At 55.7% G+C, this 19,245-nt stretch overlaps 2 protein-coding genes across 3 annotated transcripts in view; one reads left to right on the top strand and one right to left on the bottom strand.

Moving 5' to 3' along the window:
- The window catches only part of LOC131668723 (nose resistant to fluoxetine protein 6-like), a 45,064-nt gene that overhangs the window by 3,354 nt on the left and 22,465 nt on the right, over positions 1 to 19,245 (bottom strand). Inside the window, exons 1-9 of one of the 2 annotated variants that reach the window (XM_058943116.1) lie at positions 10,111 to 10,858; positions 8,980 to 9,164; positions 7,278 to 7,489; positions 2,406 to 2,686; positions 2,170 to 2,340; positions 1,355 to 1,448; positions 1,012 to 1,137; positions 754 to 919; positions 270 to 445 (exon numbers count right to left, since the gene is read on the bottom strand). In XM_058943116.1, the coding sequence (XP_058799099.1) occupies positions 270 to 445; positions 754 to 919; positions 1,012 to 1,137; positions 1,355 to 1,448; positions 2,170 to 2,340; positions 2,406 to 2,686; positions 7,278 to 7,489; positions 8,980 to 9,164; positions 10,111 to 10,606 (1,907 nt within the window). In that variant the 5' untranslated portion in view covers positions 10,607 to 10,858. Of the gene's footprint in view, positions 1 to 269; positions 446 to 753; positions 920 to 1,011; positions 1,138 to 1,354; positions 1,449 to 2,169; positions 2,341 to 2,405; positions 2,687 to 7,277; positions 7,490 to 8,979; positions 9,165 to 10,110; positions 10,859 to 19,245 lie in introns of those variants that run through there. The other variant, XM_058943117.1, reaches the window with a different exon arrangement.
- The window catches only part of LOC131668724 (uncharacterized), a 36,998-nt gene continuing 35,509 nt past the window's right edge, over positions 17,757 to 19,245 (top strand). The window contains exon 1 of the mRNA XM_058943118.1: positions 17,757 to 17,980. The gene's annotated coding sequence lies outside the window, so the exon portion shown is untranslated. The remainder of the gene's footprint in view (positions 17,981 to 19,245) is intronic.

The raw sequence follows: 19,245 nt of genomic DNA, 5'->3' as shown, positions 1-19,245 counted from the left end.
CATTAAAGTCGACCGAGCGTTATTCGCCAATAATGATCCGCGGCCCTTATTAATTTCATCGGTAAAAGTGCAAAGGCAGCCTCGGGGCTTGTTTTCTCCGGACTGGGCTGTTGGGAGGAGAGCAAACGGCCCGAGCGTGCCGCAAGGCAGCGTCGGCCGATCGGACGCGCGGCGAGATCCGCGGCTAGATCCGCGGCTGCCCCGACGGCTCGGATAGCGCAGCCGTTGCGCAACGCGCATTGTGCGTGAAATGATGACGCCACGCTCACCTGGCCACGTAATCGTTGCCGTAGGCGATGGAGAAGGTGGTGAACCAGGAAGAGACCATCAGCAGCACGATCAGCGCGGCGACCGCGCGGAAGTACCTGACCGACAGCAGCAGCAGCGAGATTCCCAGCACGTAGAACTGCATGTCGTTGGCCATGTACCAGCTCCACAGCATGCACTGCCGACGAGGCCACACACACACGGACAGCTCGCTCAAGCTCTCTCGCCGACCGAAGTGTCGCGCGCCTCGATGCGGATTTATCGCGAGCCGGCCGCAGCCCGTCGGATAAGAGTCCAAGTTTTCGGCGAAGCCCGACAAAGAAAAATACGAGAAGCCAGCACGCATAGGCAGCGCGGAAAACTTGTATAATGCATGCGGCCGCGAGAGTGGCGTGGAATACGTAATGCAGGCGCGCGCAGAGACAATGAGGCGCGAGTCTGAATGATGGTCGTTCGCCGATAAAGGCCTTGGACAATATACATTACCATCTCGGTGCGAGGATAAAGGGAGTTCACGTAGAGGGCATTTCTCCACCAGAACTGCTCGCACGTGTGGTGATCGATGATCTGCGGCGAGAACACCGTCACGGACATGGCGTACTTCATGGCGATCAAGTTCAGCCCGAGCACGAACAGGTACGACGGCGTCAACCTTTGTGGTGGTGGGGTTTGCCAATGATTATCAGTGTGCTCTCGCTGGGGCATCGTCGCGGCGGCGGCGGCGGCGGCGGCGGCGGCGCTTACCGAACGAATCTGTAGAAGATCATGATAAGGAACTTGCTCGTGCTCGCCCTGAAGAAGCTGGTCTTATCGGTCGACGTGCCGCCGGACGACATCGATCGGTAGAACAGAATGGTCACCAGCAAGCCGCTGCAACAGAGCCACAACTCTCCCGTTCGTTAGTCGCGGCGCAACGGCGATTGGAATACTTTGGCCCTCGTCTCCGAGCGTCCGACTGTGTAACTGCGTGCGATAATCTCGCAGCGCGGCCAAATCGATAACGCGCGGCCGTTACTCGATTGCGTGCTCGGAGACACGAGCCACAACAGCCGCGGCTCGACAGCTCCGTTGAAAAGCTCGCGCTCACCTGATGAAGAAGAACGTGTCGACGGAGAAGGTCGCGTTGCTGATGGTTTGGAACATGAAGTTCCTCTCGGTGACGGTGCGCAGGATCTTGTTCTCTATTGGCAAGAGAAAGGCATTATTACCGGTGAAAGCCGGCCCACCGAGTACACGCGTCGTCGCGCGGCCGACCAGTCCGTCGAGCTTTCGACGCGCGCCGTTCTTTCCCTCCTTTGCCCTCTGCTCTTCCTCGCAAAGTTCGATTACCCTCGGCCTCTCGACAGCCGCGCAAACCCAATTGCACCGAGGACAAATGCAGCGCGAGAGGCGAGCGCTGCGGTCGGAAAAAGTAGAAAGTCCACTTGCGATCTTTCTCTTCGCTCGCGTTGCGTCGATCCGCGCGGATGTGCGCGGATGTGCGCGGATGTGCGCGGATGTGCGCGGTCACCTGCATCTCGCATCTCTGCGACGCAGCGCGTTTGCCGGATAAAAACGAAAGCTGATCGGCCCGCGTGAAAGGATATGCTCCAAGACCTTGTCGTCCGAGCGGACAAGAAAGAGGCAGCGTTACGTTGCGTTGCGCCGAGCACTCGATTAAACGAATCGCAGCTCGTTGCTACGCGAACGCCGATGAATTTTTCGACGAACAGCCTCGGCAGAGAGCGACGTATCCCGAGAAGCCAGACAATGCTTCGGCCGATAATTCGCGGAATAAAGGAAAGGCGGCCTTCCGTCAAGGCGAATGCGATTCCCGCGGGCCAACGCGAAAAGAACAACAACAAGGCCGAGGGCCCTTGGCGCGCAAATTATATCGCGCTCGAGCTCTGCGCCGAGCGGTACCTGCGATCGAGAAGACCTGCAGGTAAGTGTGCACCATGACGACCCAGCCGAGGGATAGCACGCGCAGTCCGTGCAGGCAGGTCAGGCTTGTCTTGGTCGCTGGCTCGACGCTCACGATCTTGCCGCCGTTGGCCATCGGACTGAACGCCAGCAAACAACTGACCAGTAAACCTAGCAACGACCACGAGTAATTACACATCTCCGCGCCGACGTCTTCGCTGCTCGACGATCGTTACCTCGATCCCTCTCGATCGGCAGATCGTCCTTCGGCGCTTTGCCACCCTTTTCCATCCTCTCGATGAGTTCCTTGTCGTTGTGGTCTCGCGGCCCGGTACCACGCTGCTCCTCCAGATTCTTGTCGGCGTACTCGGCCGGCCGGTCGTTGTTGTTCGAGGCGCTCAGCGATTCCGCCTCCTGCTGGACCGACAACGAGCATCCCTTGGACGCGAACTGCCCAGTGCGGTACTCGTAGATCGTCGCGCAGATCATCAGCAGCAGCGTTAATGCACTCGCACATCTGCGTTTGGATTCGTTGCCTTGTTTACTTATCGAGCGCGAAAGTGCAGCTGAATAATTCAAGGGAGATTTCGCTTTCGATGTATTCTTTTGGCTGAATCATTCGATATCGATCAGTATGCTAATCGGTACGAGGCGAACACGAGGAGGCATCGTCGCTCGAGCAATTGTTAATCGTCGCGACTCACTGGAATATCGAGGCATAGCGCGGTCAACGTCATCACCAAGTATAATGCTTTGCCGCATTACCGAGCGGCACCCTTTCGTTATTCAATAGCCGACGTTAATATCCAACGGGAAAACAATCGAAAGTGCTCTTAATCTGATTTGCATTGGATTTTACGAGCGCGGCTAGTGGCTAATCCAATTAGCTGTGTGCACTTTTGTTTGCCCGCAAGTCGATAATTTCGCGTTCGCGCGCGGTTCAGTTTCATCGTATTTCCATGGGCCAGGTAAAAGTGCTCTCTCACCGCGCATATGCACTCGCGATCGCTAAGCTGCTGTTAATTGAAACGTTACGCGAAATATTTATTTGGATTTGCCGAGCGAGAGAGAGAGAGAGAGAGAGAGAGAGAGAGAGAGAGCAATTAGCGCGTTGCGCAAAGTGTTACACCAAGGAAAGTTTGATCGCGAGGAAATTGCATTCCACGAGAGAGCGATGTTATTATACTGCTCGCTCGGCCGCTCCACTTTTGCGAGAGGAAAAAAGGCTTGTTCGCAGGCGTACGCGACGACGTAAAAATGTCAGCCCGGATATATAAGGCGAATCCCCGTAATAATGCTGAAAATAGACTGCGGTACGTAAGGAATGAGAGGAGAGCCCGGAAAAAGCGGCAAGACTCACGCAATCCGATTATCGGTGGAGCACGTATACGTGCAACGCAGCGCGTCATTATATCCTGCCAGCACTACGCGATGGAGATAAGTGGCAGCGGCGAGAGAGCGAGAGAGTGGGAAAGATACCAAACACGTTTGATTATCCAACTGGCGCTTTTGCGATTAATCCGCTGGGCGCTGCTGTTGCCGTGGAGCTATATAACCAGCTTAAATATCGAACGAGATTATCGAGCCGTCGGACTGTCCGTTGTCCGCTTACGCTCGCTGCGTTCGATTGTTTTCGAATTTCGCCCCCCTCCCGCAGGTCCATCGTCGATTCAATGGGATGCGCCGGGCTAATTGGACGTATCTCGTTTTTGCTTTGCGCGCGTGGATTTGGCGGCGGCAAAAAGAGCTACGTTGGAGTGCCGACGAACGTTCAGCCCCGACCAGCCGGTTCCGTTAGACGCCGCGCGAAAAATTTCCGTCCGTCTGCGAAAAAGCCCACTTGGAGCTCACGGTAAACCTCGTTCGTCGGAATCTCGATCATCCGTGTTTCATCATTCGCGTTCGGCCTGTCCATTGATTCCCCGGCACAAAACCCTCGGGGGCCTTGTGCGTTTGCCTTTGTGCTCTTGTTTTTCCAGTGGACGCGCTTTGCTTTCTCCCGCTTGCACTTCCGTCGGCTGGATCGCCGTAACGAGATTGCGCGCAACATATGCTTGGATTCGGGGAAAGGATGGACCGGTCCGGGCTCTCCGCGCAATACCTTCGATTCGATCTATATCTATGGATGCGTTGGCTGGCTTTTGCGTACGCGGCGACAGCGGATGAGCGTGCACTGTGCGTGTCGGTCACTCGATTACGAGACTTTACAAGTTCCAAGTTTTATATCTCCCTCGCGGATGGAAAATTTCGCTCGATAAAGTACGAGTACGTTGGTACTCGTAAGAAGCGAGCGAGGATTCCGTGCGTTCCTCTAAATGGGATTGGAAGCGCGGACGAATTTGCCGTTGAGCCCTCTGCTCGCTGAGCCGCTCGCTAAGGCCAAACGTGAGTCGGAGAGGGGGAAAGGCAATCAATCGGAAACAATTGCGCGAGACATTGATAAAACGTGAAAATTTGATAGATAATGGTCTCTCTCGCGGCGCATTAGCGAGTACCGTTTTATGACATTTCTCGCGTGCCTGCTGCCTCATTGACATACGGCCATCCATTGAACGGATAATCCGTCGGATAGCAATCTCTGTGCTAGTGTCTGATTATTTTATATTGGAATAGCGGTTAAAAGCCTGCGTCGATCCATAAAACGTCATTGGCAATGACGATCAGGCAGAGCTGGCGAGAGAGCAAATTGCGAACGGCGCCGATCCGACTGTGTACTTAGGGCGAGGTACCGTTGTCCCAATTCGATAACTAGACGAAGCCACAACGGCCACTCTCGTTTGGAGCGACAGCGAGAGTGATCTCGCGAACGCCGCGCGTCCAATTTTCGGTCTTTCCGCGCCAAGCGTCGCCCCGAGCGTCACCGGGCTCGATCGAGGACAAGAGCACAGCTGCCGGGAACAGCAGCCCCGCGCTCGTAAGTGTTCCGTAATTTGCAGCCTCCTCCCGATCGCGGCGCTGCGCAAATCGTCGGAGGCCGAGAACGACGCGCCGTATTTTTCTCGCGGATGTGCGTCGACGAGCCTTGGACTCGAGCCAAGAGTTTGCCGAGCCGCGTGTGCGTGCGTCGACGGCACGCGGAAGCCAGCAACGAACTAATCAACTTTCGCCAAAGTTTCTCCGTCGCGCGCACGCGCGCGGCCGCGGCGTTATGGCTTTGTTCGGCGGACGATCGAAATCCAAAACGAGTATGACGTTCGGTTGTGCCGCGCGCGTTATTGCCCCGAGTTTTCCGACGCGAACTTTCCTTCTGGCTCTCTGCGGCGGGACGACGCGACGACGCGACGACTTTCGCGGCGTCCGTTACGTGACGCTCCACCGTGGTGGCATTTGCATTCGGCCAGTCGAATCCGCGAGCGAACAGTTGTCTAATTGGCGCGAGGAAAAGTGGCGAGTTATCGGTCGGCTTCCCTCGACGGCATCCTCGAGTCGGCTACTTATTGCGCGCTCGGAAAAGATCGAAAGAAATTGCTCTCTCGGCGCGACCGACAAACGCGGCGAAACGTGCACAGCGAGAATGTGTTTGTAGAAAGTGCATCTCTCTCTCTAAACGAATTACATAAAGTGCGACTCGACGCGATGATCATTACCGCGTGGTTGCGTAATTCGAGTCCGTTTCGCGCGCGCGTATGCATACTCGGTGCACGGCGCGTCGCCGAGGACCGCTCCCGGCAAGCGCTCTCCTTTCTAAATCAAGGCGATCGAGCGTAATTAATCCAGCTTCCGTCGAGAACAATTTATCCGTCGGCCGCGAAGCCGCAATTATTCACCGAATCGGGTGGCCGCGCGAGCTCGCGAGCGCGCGAACGTGTGACTTACGTAAGGCCGCTGGACCGCAAAGCAGGTCGCGAGTGCCTTTTCCATCGCCGAGGGATTCGGCTGAGTCAGCTGTATTTCTCTCGGTTGCGTGACCTTTTTTTTGCCTTTGGGTTTTTAAGGCTAATTGTCAGGAGAGCGGCCAGCGAAAATATTATGCTTTTGTAAAATGCTCGTTCGAGATTGCGAGCGGCACGCGAGGGGATTTGTTAACGCGGCCCAAACGTTTATTATTTGAAACGACGTGGGCTTGTGTGTATGCGCCAAGACGACGCGAGTTGCCAACTGACGTTACCACACGTAGGCAAATGTTTGCTAACTTGTAATAAATTGTACGTGGCGCGTGTAATCGCGTAATATCGTCGGCGAATTATCCGACAAGTTGGTTTAGCTAGTAGCATTACTTCTGTTTGCTAAGTTCGAAAGTCAACTGACGATGCGCAACTTTACATTGATCTCTTTAATAACACCGCGAAACGTATCGTTGATAAAACCATAGCGTGAATAGCCTTGTACGGTATTTCGACAACTTCGCGAGGATATCTTTGTTCCAGCAAACGCTGGCGTTGCCTAAATTTATATGAATGTGACGAAAAGCGTCAGCCCGCGACGAAATGTGACGAGAGGGAAAAAAATACAGCGAAATAGAAGCGACGGAGTAAGACATGGAAAAACCGCGCGGTGCGTGCACAGCGGCTCGCCCGCCGGCAAAGATATCGAGCAAAGCCATCGCGTATCGCGCGTTCGGCTCTGCCGGTGCTCCCCCCTCGCGGCGCGGACCGTCGAGCCCTTTATTTATTCGAATCTTTCCTTTGTCTTGTGATAGCGCGCGCTGCGAACAAAGCGATCGCGACAATATTGACCACGCGCGCGCAAACGAAAGCTTGGCGTTGCGCTTCCGCGACTTGGATTATTATCGCGGCGAACATTGCGCCGCAGCTTTGGATAAGCAGCCAGCCGGCCGTTAATTATCGTCCGTCGATCGAGTCGCGTCCCACGGCCAAGTACCGCTGCGTATCCACCGACGAGGCGTCGCCGGCACGCGAATGCTTCCCTGTGGCGCGTCGCCGACGATAGCCGCAGACGGCTGTTGTTTTCTTTTTCCAAGCGGTTGCGCCGTTCGCGAGAAACTTAGGTCCAATCAACGGCAACATCCGCCCCGAGGGCTCTCGTCTTTTATTAATCAGAGGCACCGATCGATTTGCTCCGTACTCCCCGCGAGGATTCCTGGTAGCGCGCGCGCGCGGACAAAAGAGAGGGAACGTCGCCAAGTGCAACGTCGATGCGATACTCACGCGAGTGCGTAGAACTTGGGGTCGTTCCACGGCGAGTAGTCGGTACTGGGTACCTTGCGCACCTGGACTATGTGGATCTTGGGCCCCTGGCCAGCGCGATGCGTCGCTTCGCCTTGGCGCTCGACGCGCTCGGCGCTCGCGCGCAGCATCGATTTCACCGATGCGTGCTCGCAGCTGATTGGCAAGCACAGCCCGATGAACACTTGTCGAGTCTGCAAGGAGAAAAGTACAAAGCCGGGCTTACGAAGTGTTTCGTTTGCTTTTGCGCAACGCTAAGTGCTGCCGCGCTGTTCGTTGGGGAACCGCCGATGGCGGCAAACAAAATTGGTGAGAATTTCGACGGCAGATTTTCGTAATGCTGATTTCACTTTCAAATGTAATCAGTACCGAATTGAACTTTGCGCGGCATTGCCAGTGCGGTGGGACGGGTGACGGGGGACAGGGGACGGGGGACGGGGCGGAGAAGAGCTTAGTTACACTGCAATCAAACTTTCAATCGCAATATAGCTGCCGACCGAGATGGCATTTGGCCGCGCGGAAAACGAGTAGCAATTTCGCCCATTCGATAAATTAAAGAGGAGCGCCCAGAGGGGAGCGAGTTTTCAAGAGGGTGTATACACTCGTAAGCCCATGGCTTCCGCGTGGGCGACAGAGAAGCCACGAGGCCGCGAGAGCGCGACGTCGTTGGACGTGCTCGCGCGGCCAGATCCACTTAGAATCGACGAGCCTGGTCTACGAGTGCTATAGCCGGCAGATAAGACATCACGGTCTACGGCGAAAGAACGGGGGAGAGGAGATTGATTCTCCCGGCCACTTCCGTTCGATGGTATATCGGCGTAGCAAAGCGCTCGTTCTCTCCCTTGTCACGCCAAAGCCTGCTATCGCACCCAGACCCCGCTGGGAACACGTTTTCGTTGTTAAAATCATCGCGCGCTCCGGCCAATCGTTATTACGTGAACATCCAGGCGTAATTTGTTCGACGCCGCGAGAGAGAGAGAGAAAGAGAGAGGATATCCTAGTGAGTCAAGCGACTCGCCGATTTCGTAAACGACACGCGGGTAATTTTCGGTGTAGTCTCTCTCTCTCTCTCTCTCTCTCTCTCGTAACGACCGCTACTGGCATATATGACGTGCCGACGCCGCGTGTTTCGACATTGCGCTCGCGTTTGCTTGTTTCTTTCTCGAGCAGTGACAAACGAGGCGGTGGGATTATTGCACCGGTCCGGGACAAGGGCACGACGGAGGGAAGCGTGCTCCTTTCGGTGACCAGGTGGCAGATGTAATCCGCCAGTCGCTGCAACGAAACACTCCGGGGCTCGCTTGGCGAGCTTTGCTGCGGCACCGAGCCGGCCGCGCGGAGCAGCAGACGATTGGCGGCGCGCTAACTCGCGCTTGCGAGAGCTTGCGCCACTTTCTTATTTCTCGTTCGCGCCACACCTCTTGGACGCGCGCACGCGCATATTAACTTTATCGCGAGATAGATCTTACTTAAAAGTTTAAGATTAACAAACTTTTTAATAAAGTTGTTGGAGCTTAGGATAAAAAGTTTCTTAGGGCACATAGGCGGATGCCAAAGCGTTCATTTGTCAAGTTCTCTCCTCGCTACAGCGCCGCCCTCGGTTTACACGAAAAAGGGAGACCGAAGGCAACGTTGGCGAGAAAGGCTTGATCGATGCGCGTAAAATATCGTCGAAGGAACTCACCGTGGACTCGATGTCGGTGGGCAGCATGAGGAACATGCGCGTAACGTAGAACTGCACGAGGAACGGCGAAGTGTCGTTGCTCGCCTTGGCAGTTGCGTTGACCTCGCGGCAGAGCGCGCTCGAGCCCAACCAGAATCCATTGCCAAAGTGATACTGCGAGGAGTAGCGTCCACTCGCGTCCGACACTGCTCCGACAACACAAGCAGAGCACGGTTCAGTCGCGTTTCCTTCCGAAAGCCGGGAAGGTCGTCGTCGCGTCTGTTTCGCCTGCGCGCGGCAGCGGCGACCGCAAAAACGGGCGTCCGTGCGAACGTTTTCACCGCGCGCGCTCGCGAGGACGGCGGCAACGCGGCTCGGCGAATTCTTCCTTCCGCTGGTATTTTAATGCTGTGGGAATGTTATCGGAGGCGGTAGGGGGACGTTTTTTCCCGGTCGATGCTTCAATTTACGATTCCGTCTGGCTGGAAAAGACGAGCCCGAGCGACGAGCGGCCAGCGGGTACGACGACCCCGACGCCGACGTCGCGCGGAAACGTTGATTTCCGCGAGAACGGCGCGGACGAGCGATCGCCGAGAGGGCGTTCGACCGGAGGCGAGCTTGGAGGTTCATTGCCAGCGATCGGGAGGCACGGCGACGTTGCATAAAATAGACGCGCCGACGACGAGTAGAAAGCGCGATTCTCGGCGTTGGCGCGCGCGGGGCCACGCGCCGACGCTGGTTTTCTCTTATTACGACGCGCCATTAGCGCTTCCGCTCTTTCCCTTTGCCCTCGATGAGCATCCGGACGTCAGGCGCGTCGGGCCACCAAGTGTGGCGAGTTTCGCAAGGACGCGCGCGCGCAATTGCACCTGTTCTGACACAATATCGACGCGGCTACGGCCGAGCGTTTCGTAACGCAACCTCAAGCCGGAAACTTTGAAAGCGCCGCGAGTTATGGCAAATCGATCGGTCCTTGTCTCTCCCTCTCCTTCGGCGCCCGTACTCTTGCTTTCTACCGCTGCAGCGCCAAGTCCCAATTCGAGCAAAACTTGATTCCACGTATTCGCACGCACACGCGAGCGCGCGCGCGCGCGCCAACTCGCTTTCTCAGTGAAATCGTTATACGCGCGGCCATCGAATTTCTTCACTCACGCTTGGCAGCCCACAACTCGCCCTTCTTCAAGTTGTCCAAGAACACGGACATGTCGCGACGGCAATGGTCGCTCACGTCGCCGGGTATCTTGGTCCATCTGAGCGGATCGTACAGGTTGATCAGCCACTGGATGCTGTTGCCAGTCTTCTCCAGCTTGTCGCTCATGAAGTCCAGGTCGATCCGCTCGTCGCGCGTCCTCTCCTCCTGCTCGGCGATCTTGCGCAGCTGGAACTTCCAGTCGAGCTCGGGGTTGTTCTTGCTGAACTCGATGGGCGGCCGGTGCGTGGCGGTCGGCGCCCGCTCAGCCTCCGCCGCCGCCGCCGCCGCCGCCGCCGCCGCCGCCGGCCTGCTCCTGTTGCGCGGTATGCGCAGGATGTTGGACCGAGCGCTCGCCTCCGTCGCGACGGCCGTCGTCGTTTCCTGGCAGTCGGCGAGGACGCAGCACAGTAGCAGCAGTAACCACGTCGACGGTGCCATGTCGCATTGACATGGCATGCGGCCGACCCGCGACAACAGCACCGAACGACACCGCGCGCACTCTCGACTCGGCACAACGCAGCGCGAACTATTCGGCGTGCTGGCGGCTCTCGTGCGTCTCTGCGTTTGGCCCCTTTCTCCGCGCGATTTTCCCGTGCAAGTGTCGCGCAGCACCGGGCTCACCGCCAGTTTTGAAGGGGGCTCTCCCACCTTTTAGCTTTTTCCTTGCCCGCGCACAATCTCTCTCTCTCTCTCTCTCTCTCTCCGACTCGCTCGCTGCTGCACTTATTACGTGTAGAAATCGTATGCAGACACTCGTCGTTGCGACAGACGTGCGTTCTACCTGCGCTATATCCCCTGATTTATCACCGACCACCGAGCTGATGGACCTTTAACCGACTCGCCGCTGCATTTGCCATCGCCTATACAAAGTTGTTGCTGTAACCGAGATGTCAACGCTCCATAGCTGGCGCCTCGTTTTATTTTTATTATTGTTTTTTTTCATCAATTTTGATCGAGGCGCGCTCGTCCCGTCTCTTCCTTTCAGCTTTTACGCTTATGATTGTGCCGGCAGGGGCTTTCAGCAATATGCCGATCGTCAATTTTATCCTCATAATTGAGAAGTCATCCAATTGTGAATCTACTTTTACTTTAAGCTTTTCTTTTGGTATTTCTTCACGAAGAAATATTGTTATTGAGAAGCGTAAATTTCAATTCCGGTTCGTCATGTCTGGTTGCACCGAACAGCCACTCGTAAAAGTTATTTCGCAACGAGGAAAATTTTTTTGAACACATCTTGAGCTAGTAGCGAACAATATTTCTCTCTCTTGCTTCATTGCCTCATTGCCCCCTTGTAATATTTATTTATTGCCAAGTCAGCACGCAATTTAAATACCTCGCGAAACTTGCATCAATGATTAGATTGCAGCAAGAGCACGCGGGATTTTCTCCTACTCCCCCCGTCGCTGCATTTGGACTACTAAAACCTTTGGTTGCGTCACTTGTGTTTCCATTTTTCTTGTCCTCTTTTGAGCGTCACTCGCGCGAGGCAGGTAATTACCTCGCTCGCTCTTTCGGACAAAAAGGCACATCAGACGTTGCATTAGTGGCCGCCACTCTCGCTGCCAAAAGTGTTACAATGAAGCGGCAATCCAATATTCCCCGCTACGGCGATCGCCGCAGAGCGACTCTTTTCTTCGGCTTGTCTCATCATTTCTAAAAGAACCTCCGCTGCACTCGTAAACCGAGAGACCCCCGAGGCCGGGTAGCCTGGGTCCCCTTTGCTCCTGTTCTTGGCGAGCTAGCGAGTGGAAGCTATGCGGGTTGACGACGCGACGATCAGCTCGAACGGCAAGTTTGCGTAACGGGACCTGGCGACGCAAACAAACAACGAACGTTTCCCCATGGAGGCGTGCAAGCGCGCGAACGAGAGCGAACGTTTGCGCCCGACGGCAAGTACGCGCGTAGCCGGCCCTTGGACAACCCGCGGCTGATCCGGAAATTGCATGCGACAAAGGCGTGACGTCTGGGGGGACGGCCGCGGACGTTGCGAGAGTTTCCAGCCGATAAAAGCCACATCGGCCGCTGGGCGTATCGGTGCACGGTCGTCCGACGCTCCAGCGCGCGACTCGAGCGAGCTCGGAGCTTTGGCGCGCCGCTTCGACGAGCTCCCGCGATCCCATCGAACGCGAGCCGACTTTTCCAAACTTTCCGCGGACAAGGCCAGTCGGCTCGGTTCGCCTTATGCAACGCCGCGTGCGAGCTTTCTACGAGCGCACGCGCGCGCAAAGTGAGAGGTAGAGGGGCAACCGGTTTGCGCGATCGGCTCGCGGGATAGAAGCCACACGCGAAAGTCCGTCCCGAAAATCGTCATTGGCTTGGCTTTCACTCTGCTCGTTCGGTTTTTTCGGGCCAGCCCCGGGGGTCGCCGGCTCGCTCGCCGTCAAGCTCGCGTCGTCGGCTCGGCGTCGCGCGTGCAACTCGATGGGCGCGCGAGTGCCACGCGAGGCGAACGCCAATCGGACTCCGATCGCGGAAGTGAAAGTCGATACGTCGGCGGAAAAGCTTTTACTTCGGAAATGATTTTGAAATGTCATAGCAGCGCCGCGGGAGATCGCGCGTAACGGAGGTGCTCGTGGCTCGCGGCTCGCGGCTCGCGGCGAGTCTGCTTGCTGGCCGTCGATAACGTGGCGAGCCTGGCGCGCCGCGCATTTTTCGGGGCCAAGCGCGTCATCTCTTGGCTTTTTTTACAACTGCGCGCTTTCCGCCCGATCCAATTATTGATCGTCGACGAGCTTGCCGATCGGTCGTTGGTTTCCTTTTCGCCGCGCCACTTTCGACTGGCCTCTCGGTCACCGCTTCGTTGCCCGGTCGCCACCGCTGCAGCCGTCGCGACGCGCCGATGCCCCCGGAGCTTTGCGATCGCGCAAGCATCCTGTTCGAGAAAAGCGTCGGACTTTAGCAATGGGTCGCGCGCGACCACGCTTCCGACGACGAAAGCTCGCTGGCAAGCTCGACAGCCGGTCCAGCCCCGGATACTTTGGCGATTTCGGAACGCTTGGCAATCCACGCTGCTCGGCTCGCCGAGTGGAAATTTGAAAACGGCAATCGGTTGGACGTCCGTAGCGGCGCCGGGACGCAAGTCAGGATGGCCGAGCGGTCTAAGGCGCTGCGTTCGGGTCGCAGTCCACTTCTGACAAGGCTTTTTTGTTGCTCTCCCCGGCAACGGGCCTCGACCAGTTGGCGAGCAGCCACACTCGCTTTGGGGAGCCGCCGACATTCTCGTAACGGCTAAGAAGCCGCCACGCGCGCCAGTCGGCGATGCCCGGTCCAAGACGCGACGGCGTCTCTCGTTGTCCGGCATAACGAACGATGCTCGAGGACTGGTCGACCTAATGAGCGCAGCCGGTCCACTTGCGCGCGAAAAATGAAGCTACCCTCGCTCGTCAAAGCGGCTGCAGAGTCCCCTTCTCTCGGCGTAACGAGCACTGCTGCTACTAACGGCCCTCTCTGCCGGCGCTCGTTTCCGCTCGTTTCCGCTCGATCCTCCAACTATTAGCTCGCGTGCACGTGCAATCCTTCGTTGGGTCGAATCGCCGCGGATCTCGCTTCCTCGAGCCTCCTCGAGCCTCCACGAGCCTCGCATCACGCGTCGGCGATCTCGAAAGGCCCTTTTCCGTTGGCCGCGTGAAATTTCGGTCGGACACAATTTCGAGCCACGTGCGAGCTGCGCGCCTTCCAGTCGATATCCTCCAGGTTTCCCTTCCTGTTCGGGTCGTTCGACCGACGTGCTCGGCCGTGCGCGTCGAGCATGCCGTTCGCCGAGTATTTAGATGTCTAGTCATCGTCGGGCCGATCGATCGAACGCCGCCTAGTACGGCTTTTCTTCTCGATGATCTCATCCGGGGTCAAATAAGATTCGGGAAGAACCGACGAGTAACGATGGATTTAGTGGCGCTCCCCAGTGAGTCTGCGCGCTTTTTGCAACGTAATCCAGGCTGAGCAGCCGCGCGTACACTGCCGGCGAGGAGCCTCGCGAGAGTCTCATCGATACGGATACGCGCGCGTCGTCAGCGACTTTTCGGCGACTCATCGGCTCCGCGAGATAATGCCACGGCACGGCTGCGGCAAGTAAGCGGGGGCCGCTTTGTTGTTTCGGCGCTCGGCGCGCGCGATCGCCGATCGTCCGAGCGACGCGGCCGCGCGTGCCACTCGAGACCCTCGCGCGGGAAAAAATGGTAACGCGCCGCGCGAGCGCGTCGTCGGCCACCTGGCGCCTAGCGGACTCGGTCGCGCCGCGCCACTTTCGCGCGATTAAACGCGGCTCGCTGGCTCGCCGACGATCGCTCCTCGAGCAGCGCCTCGTATCCGCCCTCGAGAATCTCGAGGCGGGCTTGGCTGCTATCGAAGCGCGCTCCTGCCGACGAGTCAATATGTACATACGTATATGCATATACGGATATACCACGCGAGCACGGCCACGTCTGAAAAGCCGCTCGGAGAATGCGCGTTTGTCAACGGCCGAGAGTGTGCGTTGTGGCGTTGTAGCGTTGTGGCACTCGGCCGCCCCTTCTTTCTTGCTCAAAGTGGCACTGTGTGTTTGTTGGCACTGGCGTAGCCACCTGCGAGCACCGTGTCGATGCAGTTACTCGAACCTCTTATTTTTTCCCTTATATTTTCTCTTATTTTTTCTCTTCGTTTGTTTTCCCATTTTCAACGAGTTTGTGCTGGGCCCCGTTTTTTCGAGCCCCTCGTAACAAGCTTGTGTTTGCTTGGTAAATTGACTTGGCGCTGCTCTGGGCCTCCTCGAGAGCTCCGCTCCGTCCGATTGTGCGTGCATCCGCCCCCGTCGATCACGACGATCTTACTGGTCTTAAAGTGGAGCTTTTGCTGTGGACGGTTCAATGCCGCTACACGCGAAGCCTAAAGAAACTAGATCGTAATAGCAGGGCGCGCGGAGCAAAGCTTCGGCGTGCAGCCTGCCTTGGTTCGTAATAAAGAAAAAGGACGAGAAGCGCGCGGCCGTAACTTTCACTGTCGCCCTCAGCGGCGGCGCATAATTTTTCGTGAAAAGCTTCTCTTTCAGCCCAAGCACGTACGGATTTTTCTATACGCGCGAGTCGCACTGCTAAAATGACAAACAGCGCCCCAGAGAATGCAGCTTGCTCCACGAAGAATAAAAAGAAGAGGGAAAATGCAAAGGTCGCGGTGCAATAAAAGAGAGAGAGAGAGAGAGAGAGAGAGAGAGACTCCCTCTGGGAATAGTCACTGGTATGCAAGCCAAGTGAAGCAGCATACGGACAAAGCCGCGAGACGGCGACGCTGCCGGTATGGAAAAAAGAGGAATACGCGCGAGCGCGCCTGTGTGTACGCGGCGACAAGCCGAGAGCACGAATATCGAGAGCTAATGCCGTCGAAGATAACAGGCTTAGAGATCCTACAATGGCCTCCCCCACACACGCGAAATTTTCCATTTTTTGCCGCTTGCGCTCACACGCGCGCGCACACACACGTACACGCGCGCGCGCTCGGCAACGAGAAGAGATTCACCTAGGCCAGCGCGAGGAATGCGCAACAGGTTCTCTGTTGGAGAGGGAGAATGAGCATTTTCGCTCGGTCGACTCTGCGTGCGCCTCCTATTTTATCTCTATGCTGCGCTGCACACGCGAACAGAGAGAGACAGAGCCTCGGGCGTCGTTCGCACCTCCTTATCTGCGCTGCCACGATCGCGCACCGGACTTGGTTTCGGATCGGATGAAAAATACCGGTGACTCGCGCTATCCTGCTCTGCCAGAGGAGCTCGCTGCGAGCTTAAATACACTCGGCCAAGACGCGGCTACCGTGCGACGAGTATTGTTGCAAATCTCTCTCTCTCTCTCTCTCTCTCTCTCTCTCTTTGGCAAACAGCACTGCACTCGTAACGACGCCGAGTCATTGCGAACGCACTACTGCGCACGAGCGCAAAGAGCATTTGCATGCGTGAGCGTAAAAACCTTTCTTTTCATTTTTTGTCTTTAGCAACTCGGCGCTGCTACGTGCGCGGCCACGTTTTCTTTCTTTTTTTTCCGCCGGAAATTCCAAGGTCTCGTGTATATACACACCTCTAACTCGAGCTCCGAGCAATATAGAACGCGCGTTTTACCCGGCTTTCAGCCGATTTTTGCGCGAAGCTTCTGCGGGCTGGCGAGACCTTTGCCGACCAATTGCGCTACGCGGCTATACGAGATTTTTATTTGTCCCTTTAGTTCGCTCGTTGCCAACTTATTCCTTCTTAAAGCTTCGACTTTTTGCTCTTGTTTTTCCGCTGTGTACTTTTGTTCTTCGATTGGAGCAGTCCCGACCGCGTTCTTAGTAAATGCCGATGGTCGCAAGCGCAACAACAGTAAAAACACTTCCGTTTTCCAGAGAGAATCGAACATAGGGTAGGAACTTGAAAATCTAGATCCTAGTGACTTATGCAACTGCGCAATTGTGAAGAAAAAACACTTAGAATAATGTTTTGTCGACAGTCGCGCGATATAGTATTGCCGCGGATGATCGACGAGCGCTTTCCGAAATGACCAATCCAGATTCCGCGATTTTTCTCCGCTTTATATTCACTTGCACGCGTTGGACGTAGCAATGCAAAATAGCTTATACGTCCTTCGAGTTATTTTAGCATTGATAAGTCAATCGAACGGAGTACACAACAAAGCTTACTATCATCATTGACTATTCTGGTGAGTACTTTGCACGAGCAAAATAAAGTATCGCCTCATCGTCGGCTTTATGACAAATCATTGCAATTGTCAGGGCATACATCAAGCATGCAAAATTACACGCGTCATGTACGTCGCTATTACCATTGAAAATACATTGACTGAAAATTACACATCTGGCTACGTGTAAAGTTGGTTACACTGTATTTAAATAGGAGCAATACACACGATGCGTATGTCATTTTTCAATGACTAAATAAAATTCGATCATTCAATTTGAAAGAGTAAAAATAAATTGAACTTGTAAAATTCACGAACGAATGTTATTTACAAAGCTGATGAATAAAAATTACGTTCGTTATTTTTCCAACATTGGAAACGTCGGATAAGCAGTGAAGAGACAGAGCAAGGCAATGCATAAAGTCGATAAGACAAAAAAGCTTTTCCGAGGCGTAGAATCGCGCAAACGTTTTCTGTTCGTTGGAACTTCCAGTGCTAGTTCCTCGTCGTATTAAAGGATAATGCAGCGACGCTCAAAAGCGCTAGAGGCAAAACCCGTATTTTCCAGTGGTCTTTCGCTTCCAGCATTGAAATGGTGCTTGGCGGCCCATTAATATGAAAGAAGCAAGAGTGTTGAATGTGCGCGTGCTATGAAATCGGTCAAGTGCTGAATTGTTTCCAATGCACGTGTTTTCGAATAATCCGAAGAGCGCAAGAATCCGGAAAGCAAGGAAATTCAGTTGGCAATAGAGCAGAGTCTTCGTCCCAAACGCAGGGAATCGATCTATTGAAATTTGATATTGGGAAGAATGAACTGAAAAAATGACAGATATATCTGGCCAGGTGAAAGAGAGAAAGAGATCGAAAGAGACAAGTCGACGTCGTTATATGGTAAATTATCCGTGAAGCAATGGTTCGGCCTTTGATCGCGAGTGGCGGTTGCATAACCGAAACTTTCGACATTCGCGCTCCGAGCGGACAGTTGAAAGTGGGCTTCGGACAAGGTGTGTGTGTGTGTGTGTGCGACCAAGACCGTGGAGAAGCAATGCGCTCGCAGGCCTGCTTCCCTTGCACGGTCGTTCAGCGTTAATCGCTAGAATATAAAGAGCAACGGTTGGCAGCTCGCACGCAATCACGGGCGTATATCGGAGAGCGAGAGAAGAGAGGAGAAAATGATCGCGGTGATCGTCGTTCGGTAAGTGTCGTTCCTCGAAGCGCACCTGGATGCGCGTCGTGACCCCGATCCCACACACCGAAAAACCAAGAGGGATAAAAGGATTGGCCGCGCGGTGCCGCTGGACTTTCGTAATTCCTCGGCCATTAGCGGCGATTCGGTTATACAGCCTCCCACGTAGACCAAGTAGGCCGCGCTGATTTTTCGACAGCTATGGCAAAGGATAGATACCGTTGCCTTCCGCCGGCAGCGCGTCACGATGGCGCTGCCACGAGCCGGACAGAAACGCCAAGCGGCGCTGGGCGAATGTGTCGAGCTGGAGCGCCGCCGCCGCTGCAAAATGAATCGGCGATCGGGCGCGCATATGGCACGGACCGCTCGGCCAGTCAATTATAACAGTTTAGCCGCGTGTAGCACAGTGACCCGTATTCCTTTTAGGAGCCGCGCTTCCGCCTCGGAGCACGTTATATCGACAGCCGGCGATCGAGCCCCATAAATCGAGGAGCAGCAGCCGCAGCCCCGCCGCGTCGTCGATCCTCGCCGCCGCCCCGCGCGCGGAGGCCAAGGCTCTAACTGTACGCCCTGCGCGAGAGCGAAATACGGGCCAGCGCCGCTTCTCTCGTTTGCCACTCGCGCGCGCGTTGTTTCCGCGAGCGCCTGCTGCCGCCGCCACCGCCGCCGCCGCCACCGCCGCCGCCACCACCGCCGCTCTTCGCGTTTACGACGCCTGCTGTCCTTCTCCGCTAACCCACTTCCGCTCTTCCGCAGCCACGCGCGCCTCTCGCTCGCCCGGACTCGGGTTGCCGAGCGATCGACGTTGCGGCTCGATGGGAGCGCCACGCGACGCCGACGACCTTGAGACGCCGAGATGCGAAATCTCGTTTGCCATTACCCCGAGCGCGCGCGCGCGACAGCGTCAACCGTTGTCGCGACACCTGTCGACGAGCGGCAACGAGGCCGTTCTCTCTCCCGCTCGCTGATCTGGAACGGCAACTTGCGCGTTTGACTAGCCGAGCGTTTGCGTACGGCGAGGAGGCTGCTGCTAGCGTCGCTGAATAGTCGCTCCGCGCGAGAAAACTTTCATCGCCGTGATTTTCGAAACTGATTTAAATAATACACGAGCGATGCATCGCTCGAAATATTCCACGAGGCATGCACGGCTGCTCGATGTTCCTTTTTGCCGTGCTTCGCTCGACAGAGGATGCTTTAATGAAGCGAGACGCCTTTAATTCAAGCGTGATTTAATATTGATGAGGCCAAGATGGAGATTCTTCGGCGCGCAGAAC

Source organism: Phymastichus coffea, unplaced genomic scaffold (assembly GCF_024137745.1).
Source record: "Phymastichus coffea isolate CEN01 unplaced genomic scaffold, Cenicafe_Pcof_1.1 PCOF00083, whole genome shotgun sequence".
Lineage (NCBI taxonomy): Eukaryota > Metazoa > Arthropoda > Insecta > Hymenoptera > Eulophidae > Phymastichus > Phymastichus coffea.
The sequence above is the reverse complement of the archived record's forward strand: the minus strand, read 5'-3'. Positions and strand labels throughout refer to the sequence as shown.